At 44.4% G+C, this 12,748-nt stretch overlaps 1 protein-coding gene across 5 annotated transcripts in view; it reads right to left on the bottom strand.

Moving 5' to 3' along the window:
- Window positions 1–12,748, bottom strand: part of ADAMTS9 (ADAM metallopeptidase with thrombospondin type 1 motif 9) — a 106,846-nt gene that overhangs the window by 85,999 nt on the left and 8,099 nt on the right. For all 5 annotated transcript variants that reach the window (XR_003093072.1, XM_025199046.1, XM_025199048.1 and 2 more), the window contains exons 4-8: window positions 4,080–4,366; window positions 2,453–2,536; window positions 2,216–2,340; window positions 1,561–1,601; window positions 1,331–1,436 (exon numbers count right to left, since the gene is read on the bottom strand). Coding sequence is in view for 4 of the 5 variants with exons in the window: in XM_025199046.1 (XP_025054831.1) it covers window positions 1,331–1,436; window positions 1,561–1,601; window positions 2,216–2,340; window positions 2,453–2,536; window positions 4,080–4,366 (643 nt within the window). In the remaining variant the exon portion in view is untranslated. The remainder of the gene's footprint in view (window positions 1–1,330; window positions 1,437–1,560; window positions 1,602–2,215; window positions 2,341–2,452; window positions 2,537–4,079; window positions 4,367–12,748) is intronic.

The raw sequence follows: 12,748 nt of genomic DNA, 5'->3' as shown, positions 1-12,748 counted from the left end.
GAGCGGTTCCAGAGCAGTTTTGACTCCAGCTCCCAGTAATCAGTGCCAATGCAAATCATGGTTGAGAGTCGCACTGGATGTCCACCGTTGGGGCTGACCAGCCGCAGATGGCTGACGCCTGCTGTGTGCAGGAAGCATGACTGGGCAACATCCTGGCAGCAGAGCGATCGCTAATGACGCTGGATTAGTTTCAAACAGGCAAGGCCAGACTCATCCCTGCTGCTGCCTGTGCTGCATCAATGGGGTTCCACAAAGGATAGACTTGGCTCTTGTATTTCATGGGCTAGCTTTGCAAAATGCCACACGGTATCAGCATCAGCAGAAACCCACGTAAGGTTTGCAGCACTGGAGATACTGAAGAACGCTGGAAATGTGCAACAGAGACTGACCAGCCAGAGCCGCGTTGCTACTGGAAGAGGGGAAAAGTCCCAGTTTGATACTACATTCAAAGCCTGATGTGTTCATATTTCCATCCAGATTACGTCCAACTCTTCCCCACAGCCCCTGTAAAAGAGCAATGTGGCTCTTCCTGTTCAGGACCACCTGAGCCCCCTGAAATCCTTGTACATGGAGTCGGTGAAGTTAAATTTAGGGAAAGCCAAATCTTTGGGGATTTCTAACAGGAAAGTTAATGAAAAAAAACAAAACACCCAACACAACAGCAGCTAAAACTAGAATGCCTCCAGCCAGCCCCATGCATTTGCTCCAACAAATACACAGTTTGGTAGGACTCACTGATCATCCCAGCCCTTCATTTCAGATTAAACCTGGTATTTTAACTGGGGATCAGTCATATACCTGGCATTTGCAGGGCAAAAGACTATAGGATCGAACCAGGTCTTTTCTTTTGCCTCCTGGCTGCAAAATGTGTTACTGGGAGGTGACCATCTCTGGAATCAAGCATCCACTGATGCTCACGTTCATCAACATGGGCTTTTCTTCAGGAAAATTGCCCCGGGGGCCGAAACAGCTGGGAGTTGGTGCATAGTGCCCTATCCATCTCTACTGTACCTGGTGGGGCTGGAATTTGTCCCCGGGCATGAGCACCGCGCTGACTTTGACCAAGCTACACACCCAGGCGGGGGCAGCTCTGACAGCGGCAGGTACTGGCCTTGGGCTGCGGTGTCACCCAGCACCTCCCAAATGCTGTCTGCATCTCGCCCCTCCCTGTGCTCACATCACTTCCCACGTGCACCAAACCCCTTTCAGCCGGTTCGGCTCCCTCGATCCCAAATTCTAGCTAATGCACATTGCGGTTTCCAGGTCCTGGAACTTAAAGATAAAACTTTGCCGGTGACTTAAATATAAAACTTATTTACATAAAACATACACATGGCCAAGTTCATGTGCTATCGTGAAAGCCGTGCTCAGCCCGTTGTCTTCGCTGATGGAGCAGCTCCTGTACGGATCGCAAACGGTGCCCAGTTCGGCCAGACCTAGGGAGACAGCAGCAGGTTTATGATAAGGTCACGCAAACAAGCAAGAACTGTTGCCTTGCGGCTAAGTACTTATTAACACTGTCACCACAAAAAGATTGCAAAAGAAAGAAATAGAGCTTACCTAACGTATCACATTTGTCGTGAGCTCTACAAATATCCTGCCTGAAAGCAGAACAGACTCGACACTTAATGCTCATGCAAAGCAAGTACAGGTACAGACACAAAATTAGAACAAATATATATATTTCAACAGCAATGCTGGGTTCTGCCCCTGGCATGCTCAAGCTGATTTTGCCATACAAACATCCAGTACATGGGACAGCTCTGAAGCCTGATCCTACTGCCGACAACCTCCTCTCCAAAGGCAAGGAGAGCGTTGGCCATTTACATCAGCAGGATGATAAACAGGCCCTGAATATTATTATAATCCTAAAGGCATGAGGACAGAAGAAGGCATTTCTTTTCATTAAGACGTTGCTTCCATATTTGTGATGCAAATGCTTCTTTTAATGCCTGTGCTACCAAAACCCAGTTTCTGATGATCCCGTGCCTTATATAAACCAATAGCTTCTACCTCGGCATATCTACACTGCAAACCTAGCACATCAGGCAGTAGCATGGCTCAAACATGATAAGGCTCAAACTCTGCTAGGAGTAGGTGAGAGAGCATGGCAGGCACATCTAGGCAAACCACCACCCAGCACGGTAGGCAAGGCATGTAGATATGCCTCTTGCAATACCCCGGTGGCTACGCCGTCAATAAAAATGCACCCTACCTGGTCACAAGCACAGCAGTATCGTGTTTGGGTAGATGGCTTTCTTCAGGGTGATTCTGTGATTGCTGCCATTGGCAGAAGTTTTTTAAAGTTGTCTGGGCATTATAAGAGATGGCAGGACCATCCTAACCATAAAAAGAGTATAAAAAGAGGTGCGTTTTAGTCGTTTCCTATCAGTTTTTTCTACCTGCGCTACTTCAAACTCAAAGAGCAAAAAAAAAAAAATACTTTCATTACCTGCTCATTATGTATCACGACTAATTTCACAATAACAATATTAATTAAATTTCCAATACTTGGATCTCTATAGATAGAGGCTACCTGCATTGAAAGATAAATTCAAAGTTAATGGTGGCATTCAAACAAACAAAGAATTAAGGCAATGCAAATCTGTTCCATCATCTGCTCTGGGCAGGGGAGACTATTTCTCTTGCCTGTCAGCTATTTTGCTCGCTCCCTTGGTGCAACAGTACTAATTGAAGCAAATTATCTTGTGGTGCTTGTAAATCGCACTGCAGATTTCAGCATCATTTTACAATACGAAAGAAAAATATTGTGCATCAGAACCCCAACATTGCCTTCTTGGCCCAAGCCTTTTTGACTTCATTTCTGCACACATCTATCATCACCACGTTGCTGGGGCATACTCTGCCCATAGCCCTCACCAGCCATGGTTTTCAAAAGGAAGGAGGGATTTCATGTGCTTCTGCTTCTGGGTTACCCAGCGTCAGGTGGCACACATGTTGAGCTCTGAAAATCATAACCCGCTAAATATATTTCTCAAACAAGACACCCAAAATCACTTGTCACGTTTGATGGTCGTGCCCACTCAACTGCCTGTAATAAGTGTTTTATGAACATTTAAGCATGGGCTTATCTTCCCTGATTTACATTGTATACCACCCTCTGGAAATCTTTCATTTTTGGAGAAATTTAGATTTATCCTGTTACTTCTTTCCCCAGCCCCCTGACATCCCTCCTCTGCTAGGCACCGTGTTAATTATTTAAGTCAATATCAAACACATTTCCTTGCTGGTAAATGTCCCGTCATCGGATATAATTGCAGGTATAAGGAGGAATCGGAAACTTAAGGAAGCATAGAAAATGAGGGTTGGAAGGGACTTCAGGAAGTCATCTAGTCCAACACCTTGCTCAAAGCAGGACCATCTCCAAGTAGATCATCCCAGTCAAGGCTTTGTCCAGCTGGGTCTTACAAACCTCCAAGGATGGTTATCCTGGTCATACTTATCACTCCGTTGCAAAAGACTTTGTTTTAAGAAACACAACGGCACTTGCTCCTGTGCAAAACATCAGCACAAGAGCTCTGGGGGTAGGCAAGACCTCTCAAAGCTGGTCACTGATCTGGATGCAAGGAGTCAATGGAAGATGAAGCCACTGAAATGCTCCTGAACAAGTTGAAGAGTTAAGGAAGGCACCATCAAGACTATCCCCTTTTTGCCTGCAACGGTATGAGCCACAAAGACCCCTGCCTTCATAAAGGGACGTCAACTGATTGCAACGACCCACATGAGCCTCATGTTATATTTTCTCCTTCCTTTATAGTTTCTCCTTCCTTTTGGCAGGAACCTACAAATCCCAGGATCCAGCAAAGCCACCTTCTGACCCACCCAGGGCGCACGTCCCATTTTCTTTCTTTGGCGCATCAGCCCCAATAGCAAGTGGACTAAAGACCAAGGAGCACAAGGCTGCGACAGTCCCAGCCCCCGGGGCTGTGGGAGGAGATGGGCTTGAAATTTGGTCAACCCGAGCCCAATTTATCCCAGCAGGCAAAGGAAAGGACAAGCTGCGTAGTTCATCGCAGTAAAAGCAGAGGGTTCGATCCTTGCTCAGTTTGAACACTTACTATTGACATTAATGTTAGGACGTAGTGCTGCAGATTAGCCCCGTGGTAGGCAACCATCCTGCTGTCTGCCACCACCATCACTTCCACAAACCGCGGGTACGAGAGAAATCGCTTTGTCCTTCGGTGCGGCTTTTTTTCACCGGCATTCCCAGTCTTGTTGCTATAGGTAGAAAACTGACTTGCTGCAATGCTGTCTTTTAATACCTCTATATCGGATAAAATACCACTCTCTTGCCACTGTCTCCGCCGGTGTTTCCTCCTGTTCTTTCTGTGACTGTTTTCATGCCCTATGGGTTAAAAATAAATAAATAAATAAACAAACAAACCCCCCAAAACTCAAAAGACAGACATGAAAGACTGTATATATTTTGGATGAAGCCCGTTCAGAACCACGTGCATGGCATGCTGGACGTACTCCTAGTGGCCTACCTCCTAAAATCATCCCTTTTGTTTTAATTAAAACCCAAGCACTAAACAGAAGGCTACAGTTTAGCAAAGCACTGAAAAGCTTTTTTAAACTTTCAGCCAACGATGCTTAACATTTAGCACGTGCTAATGCCGCTCTGTTAAACCGGGTTGCACCCCAAAGAGCCCACGCAGCCTAAACCTCCCGCTAGGATCGTTACACTGGCTCTCAGACTCCCTGTCCAGTCCCACGCACCACGGATGAAAAACCAAATCCTGCCTTTTTGGGGTTTTTTTCCACTAAATAAGGATGTCGGGATCTGGCCCCATGAGTGAAGCAATTGCATGCGATTCATTTCTGCCTGAAACAATAGCATGGCTGTGCTTCAACTATTTTTCCCCCCCCACTCTTATTATTCTGTGCCACAGAAACGCTAAAGGTCATCTAATAACACAGCTGCTGCTGACTAAAGAATAGGATCCAGGAAGTTTCACATATACCGCTTTTGATATTCAATTAGTCAAAACAAAAAAGCAGCCTGAAAGTATGTTCCACGCTGATACGGAGATGGCAGAGCGAAGAGGGAGCATGGCCCAAGAAAACATATGGAACATGTACAATTAAGATTTACCACCTGATTAGTATGTAATTATAGCATTATTGAAAAAGTACGAGCAAAATCACCGGCCTTTGATGCCACTTAAATTTTTAAATCAGCTCATCATAGGAAGGGGCTAATTGCATGCAATTCATCCACGAGAGACTGTCCAGCACGGCAAAGTAACGTAAACCCAAATCAAAACTGCTCATCTAGGCTACAACCCGGGCGTTCTTTGTAGCTTTGCTTTAATTTCGTCACGGCAGGCGAAAAATATCAAATTCCCTTATCTGACCCACCGAGAACGGTACAGGAAGCCAAATATTAGGCAACAAAGGGATGTCTGGTGCTCGAACAAGATCGAAATGATAGGGAACTTCTCAGCTATTTTCCACGGGTAGTTTCCTTTTTGGGCTGTTTCAAGTAATAATTTCCAATGTACTGATTTTTAAATATGCTCCTAACGATCAAGGACCAGCTGAGTGTCTGGCTCATTCGCTATCCAACTGGGTATGGTGAGCTTATCCCCTGTGTATGAACATACAGCATAGCACTTAAATGCTAAATGCTCACCGATACCAACCTCTCTGCATTCGCTCCCTGTTTTCTTAGTTGATGCAAAATACCGTCAGACAGTTTAGGTGCGGACGATTAACTGATCTTTAAGTGAGACGTCTGGATAGCCCTCAGCAGTCATATATAACTGGATCGCTCCATTTATGCTGCTCTTGCATCAGGCCTAATTCTGCTTCCATACTAGCACAACTTCAAAGCCGCTATGGCATTACCTGGATAGGAATCAGCATGGAAACAGGCCACTTGTATATATATATGTATGTACACTTAGCATTTAAATGTTATGCTGTATACACAGGGGATAAGCTCACCATACCCAGTTGGATAGCGAATGAGCCAGACACTCAGCTGGGCCTTGATCATTAGGAGCATATTTAAAAATCAGTACGTTGGAAATTATTACTTGAAACAGCCCAAAAAGGAAACTACCCGTGGAAAATAGCTGAGAAGTTCCCTATCGTTTTGATCTTGTTCGAGCACCAGACATCCCTTTGTTGCCTAATATTTGGCTTCCTGTACCGTTCTCGGTGGGTCAGATAAGGGAATTTGATATTTTTCGTCAGCCGTGATGAAATTAAAGCAAAGCTACAAAGAACGCCCGGGTTGTAGCCTAGATGAGCAGTTTTGATTTGGGTTTACGTTATTTTGCCGAGCTGAACAGTCTCTCGTGGATGAATTGCATGCAATTAGCCCCTTCCTATGATGAGCCGATTTAAAAATTTAAGTGGCATCAAAGACCAGTGATTTTGCTCGTACTTTTTCAATAATGCTATAATTACATACTAATCAGGTGGATATATATATATATATATATCTATATATAGGCCAGTTATGTACATGTGTAACTTTGCAGAGAGAGGAAGGTAGGCAAGTCTCATAGGCCCAAAGGATATAAGAACGGAGGTGTCTAATCCCCAATTAATAGGAACCGCACCATGACATAGGACAGTCTCTATATGGATAGGTGCAGATCTCTAGGGGAGTGCAAATTAGTTCAGCTGAGCTGAAAACAGCGATTTAAAGCAGCCTTATCGACTATTCTTTCCATCACTCCAAAAAGCGAGAAATTCAAATGACCCTTTAAAGAGGAATCTCCAACCTAAAACGGAGCCATTAAAAAAAGAAATGAGTTCAAAACGGTCCAAGGGGCTGTGCTTGCCCCGAGTCCTCAACCTATTTTTTCTGCTTTCATAATCACATTTTCATGCTTCATAACATTTTTTTTTTTTGCCTGCTCTGTGAAAAGCCTGCAGGAAAAGAAAGGATTGTATCGCCAGAGTCGCTGATCCTGCAGCCTGGATCAGGGAGGCAGCGCGCCACAAAAGTCACGTGTGCCGCATGAAGTCAGGGCATGCCAGATGTGGGAGTCCTGCCCAGGCCAAAGATTGGGGGCCACAGGTTGAGTCCCACCTGCCCTGCTAGCATCAGGGAAGCCGTGAACCAAATCGTACCCAGCCAGAAAGTTGACAAATACACAAAGTTAAAAAAAAGGATCCTAATCATTGCTGTTGCAATAGCAAAATGGACTATAAGTTGGGCGAGGGCGTGCTTTAAAAGACAACCGATTCTCCAAGGTAGAGAGTGATTTCTACAGGACCAGCTGAAGGCTGCAGTCATATTTATATATTATGTATTCCAGTCTAGTTACTAAAAATCTAATCACAGCTTTAGCTGGGCAGCATCAGATTTAAAACCGCTCATGGACTTTGACAATAATGGGCTGTTATCTTCCCCCCATCTTTCTTGCGCGTAACTGCAACTCAACCAGAAACCGTACATTTTAATTTGTAAAAAATTAAACCCTAATGGCAATATACCACTCTCAATCCATGCATAAAACTCCCATCAGCTTTAACGGGAGTTGTGTGCACAGACTGAGAGAGCTATATGGGCCTAATTTTGTTGATATCTAACGTGTCACCATTAAAATGACCACAGGATATAAATGTATAACTGCTGAATGGCTTTGCATCCTGCGACCTAATTAAGCTGAAATGAAAAACTCTCCCATCATCCCAGAAGAGCATTATTGAATGATGACAGTTCACAACTGCAGCATGGACAGCAATGAAAAAACTAGCTTATTTTGAGCTAAAGACAAAAAAAAACCAAAACAGGGCTGATATTTTTCCACCTGATTTTGCAGTTATCTACCGTGCTGATGTATTAGCAGAAAACAGGAAGGAAAACATTTGCTTGGCAATGCCTCTGTTCTACCAAATGACCTGGAAAACACCTGCCTACACATGACAGTAATTGGATGGGTTTAAGTAACAACGTATACTCTTCTATTCTCAGAAGAACCCAACTCCCAATTACTAGATGAGTTTACAAGTGTCTACCATTTAAAGCAATGCAACAAATAGATTCATAATCCAACCACAGATGAAACCGAATCTTTGGGCAGATTCAGCCATCAATGTTTGTTTTAAAAAGGTTGGAAAAAAATAACATAATATTTTTAGAGCGCTGGTCCTTTAAACCTAGTCTGTTTTAATGACTGCTTTAACTTATCAAACACACAAAACTTCTTGTGTCCTGCAAACTATCTGCAGATTGACTTTCCCTCGTAACTGCTACTATACTGAAGTCGGTCCAACTCTGCAACCTTTCTCATACGTGAAGGTCCTCTGGGTCTGTTTCCACCAGCACCCTGAATCTGGCACGCTCATTTACACTAATATCAAATGAGTGTATAGCACTGCTGACAGCATTTTATACCCACTCTGCCCTCATTTTGGCATCATGTAGATGGGAAGCCTGTCCAAATGTCTCTTGCACTAAAGTCGGTGCAACTCGTTCCCCCAGATTTAAATGGGCTTTGGATCAGGCCAAGAGGGGAGCACGGCAAGAGAGCGTCGGGCCCTGTACAATGACTGACTGCATTAGTAAGGGTGACAGGAGCAGACCCAGGGATTGCTTTTGAAGTAGTAACCATTGTTATGCTAAAATCAAAAATTAAAAGAGAGTGATCACTTATCCCTAACAGCTATAATCCTTTCCATTTCCACATTAACTTGTCCTTGGGAATAGAAAGCATTTTGCACAATTAAATAAGGCATGTGACAATGAAAGCAATTCCAGTTCAGCTTCGAGTTCATAAAAGCTGAACACCGCAGTAGGAGGGGGAAAAAAAAAAGCAGCTTCTGAGCTAACAGCATTAACATTCTCTCCCCGGTTAGAAAAAAGAAAGCACGGCGCTTTTAAACTAACTTATTATCACATGCCATTTGAATACATAACCTGGTGTTTTACCACTTAGGGTCTGCTCTTCAGTTGTTAGTCTACAAAGTTCATAAGGACTCCTCTGACCCAGGTATCCCGATGCTGAGAGCTATAGTTAGCAAGTTAATTATTGCACACCTTCATAAAGCTTAGCAAAATTTAACTCCAGTCCCTCAAGGCAGTTAAACACCCCGTGACCTGACACCCGGCGACTGAAGCTGGTCAGGAGAGTGACAGGAGGACAGGGCATGCACCCTTCCAAATGTCTTTGCATGTCGGCTTCTTTAGAACCAACATCTGCCCTTACTTGCCTGAAGTCACCGGGATGACTCGTGTGAATAAGAGGTCTAGAGCTCTCTGGAGCAATTGCAGTTCCTATTGCTAACCGCGCCAGCTCTCACTAATCAGACACGACCAAGAAGAACTTTTTTCCAGCTATTCAGTTGGTCTAATAAAAGATATCACCTCTACCCAAAGAAGCTTGCATCTCACATTTGGAAACTTGTCTAACTCTATCTTTGCTGTGCAGCTGGTCCAATAGAAGGTACCACCCTAAGAAATCCATGCTTATGGCTAACAGTGGCAAACAAACTCTTTGTACAGAAGCGATATCTTTCATTAGACCAACTCAAGAGTTGCAAAGAAGGTGTTCTTTTTTTTTGGTTAACAGCGGCATTTATACAAGGAGAGGGAAAAAACAGACCTGAAGAGCATGCTGAAAAGCAATGCAGCTGGGTCAGAAATAGCATGGCCACGTTTTTTTTTATATAGATATATAGATCTATACCTGTCTACAGATATATAGAGATATACCTATAGCTATAGAGATATACCTATATCTATCGATCTATTGATTGATACCTATAGCTATAGAGATATACCTATATCTATCGATCTATTGATTTATACCTATATCTATAGATATACCTATATCGATGTATACCTATACCTATACACACACACCTATATATATATACACACCTATACACATACACCTATATATTTATATCTATACACACACACACACCTATACACACACACCTATATATATATACACCTATACACATACACCTATATATCTATATCTATACACACACACACACACCTATATATCTATATCTACATATATATACCTATACACACACACCTATATATATATACACACACACACACACCTATATATCTATATCTACATATATATACCTATACACACACACCTATACACACACACACACCCCCCATACCTACATATATATATACACACACACCTACCTCTCTATATATACCTATACCTACATATATATATACACATACCTATACCTATATATATACACCTACATATAGATACATACATACACACACACCCCTATATACCTATACATACGTATGTATCTATAGGTCTATACCTATATTGATCTATACCTATATCTATGGATCTATACCTGTATCTATATCTATCTATCTCTATACATGTACTTTGCCTGCTTTTAGAAACAGCTGAAGGATTTCAAGAGCCTTTTTTGCTAACGTTCGTGGGAGAAGACGGAGCGAGAGCACAAGTGCTCTGTGCCTAAAGGACAGGTACAGCACGGACAGCAGTAACACAAGCCTTCAAATACTGCTCATGTGCCTCAGCCCTGACCTCCGGGGGCACCTCTGGAGTGAAAGAAATAGTCCTGTTTCCATGCCAATGGAGTCCTTGGTTGCTTTGAGGCTGCTAACGAGGGGGCCGATTTCTGTTTGTGGCTTCTGCAATGCGCATACCGGAGTGAAGGCTGCGACCCAGCCTTTCATGTCACAAAAGCAGCCCCTGCCCTTTTAGAAGGCTTAAGAGGTATCCAAGCCCGTAACCTCTGGCTGAAAAGTGGCCAGTTCTCGCCACCGCACCCCGGTCCATCCAGCTTCCAAAAAGCAGGCACGCGTTGAGCTGTCACTCACTCCCAAAGCTTCACTGCGCTTGTGGTACCTCTCCCAACCCACGGGAAAATCATGTTTCTGGTGACAACCGTAGTCCCTGCCTTCCAGCCCAGAAAACCACATCGGTCGCATCCCATTTAAATCAAGTCCGACAAAAACGTCCGATGCCGATTGCATCCCATTCAAACCAAGTCCGACCCCACTTCCTTTGGGCATTTGCTGCACTGTCGCAGGGGACCAGGCAAGCTCTGCTCTGCTCCTTTTAAAGGCGCTCAGGTCAATCCTCCCGTCAATTATACTATGGCATAAATCCAGCGTCATGCTCTTGTAACCCAGCGGAGTTACCCACAGATTTACACTGTTGTATCAGGGAGCAGGATTTGGACACCTGTCATCATGCAGCTCGACTGACAGCTAGGGGTGAAGCCCTCAGAAGAGCGGGGCTGTAATGTTTTCTGATAGTCGGTCCAAAATGCAGGATTCGCGTCATCTCTGCAGGACGGTTCGTACCGGGATGCTGCACCCACAGAACTGCATGCTGTTAGGGTTGGACTTGGGCAAAGGGTATCCACCTGACTGAGGAAGCAAGGATCAAACCTAACAAAAGATCAAAACCAAACAAGAGTCCACGGGGAAGCAAAATCTCCTCTGCACGTGGACGTACAGAAGAAAACTGGTAACTGTTTGATTAGCCCTTGTCTACCAAACCCAGAACAGCTCAACTACAAACCATTCGAACCTTGCAGGGCAACTCCAGCTAGTCTCGGCCACCACAAGCTGGCCAAACATGTAAAGAAATCATTTTTAAACTGGCTGCATGGACCGAATGTAATAAGACCTGCCTTTCACAGGCCCTGCCGCTGGAGTTGTGCGGGGGATGGAAACGCGGTCCAGCGAAAGATCCTGACTTGGGCCTTTGTTTCAATCATGAAAGAAAATGCAGGACAGCTACTTTTTGGGTCAAATGAAAGGCTCCGTTCTGCCCAAACTGAAATGGCTCGTGTTTATAGAGCGGTTTGTGCAAAGGAAGTTAAGTGCCCATGCAGCTCTCCTGACCAGCTTCAGTTACAGGGCGGCAGGTGTACGAGGGGGGATTTTTATTGCATTATAGGCTTCATGTTTTCAGCATCTTTTTTTTCTTTTTGCATTCACAAGAGCTAAAAATGTACTGAAAGAAAGCAAGCGGAGATCCCCAAAGAGTCATATGACTCCAGGAGCTGGAGCTTTAAGAAATGCTGAGATTTGCAGTCCAACTGCATGTTAGAAACGTGGAGGAAGAGCTCAGGATGATTCCTGAAGGGTTGAGGATGGGAGCAGACGAATAGCCAGAAAGGGCAGAAGGCTGCTTGAGTATAACCGATCCCTGCGGGCCAGGTACAGACATCGCACATAAACCCAAGTGATCGAAAATCCATCTAAACCCGTAACCATACAGAAGTTCAGCATGCATAGACCAGCCTAAACATGGCAGAAAAGCCAGTCTAAGTTAGACCTGGTGTGATGTGCACTTACGTCGAATCAGTTTAGGTTAGAAAACCAAACTTCTGTACCAGATCGAGAAGAGTGACCCTCAGCACTGGAGGCAGAGATGGGGGTGGGTGGGCAGGGATACAGAGCCTGTGACTGTGACGCTATCTTGCCATGGATAATTTTGTTATCCCTGTGATTACATGGCTCCTCTCCCCGATGCAGCTTTTCAATTGATGTAGCGTCTGTCCACAGAGCTCAGGCGGCTCCCCATGTGGAGCACGCGCTTCCTCCAAAAAAATGCCTTCATCTCCCAATGCTTTAACTCAAATTTCCAGTAATACAATCTCCAACGGATGGCCCGAGCCCAACCAAACAGGTACTGAGGGTCTGCCAGATCACAGACCCTTGCCCACTGCCCTGGTGCGGGGAACAGCAGGCTTTACAGCGGGGCAGAAGGTCTAATACACGCCTGGGTAT

Source organism: Alligator sinensis, unplaced genomic scaffold (genome assembly GCF_000455745.1).
Source record: "Alligator sinensis unplaced genomic scaffold, ASM45574v1 scaffold469_1, whole genome shotgun sequence".
Classification (NCBI taxonomy): Eukaryota; Metazoa; Chordata; order Crocodylia; family Alligatoridae; genus Alligator; species Alligator sinensis.
The sequence above is the reverse complement of the archived record's forward strand: the minus strand, read 5'-3'. Positions and strand labels throughout refer to the sequence as shown.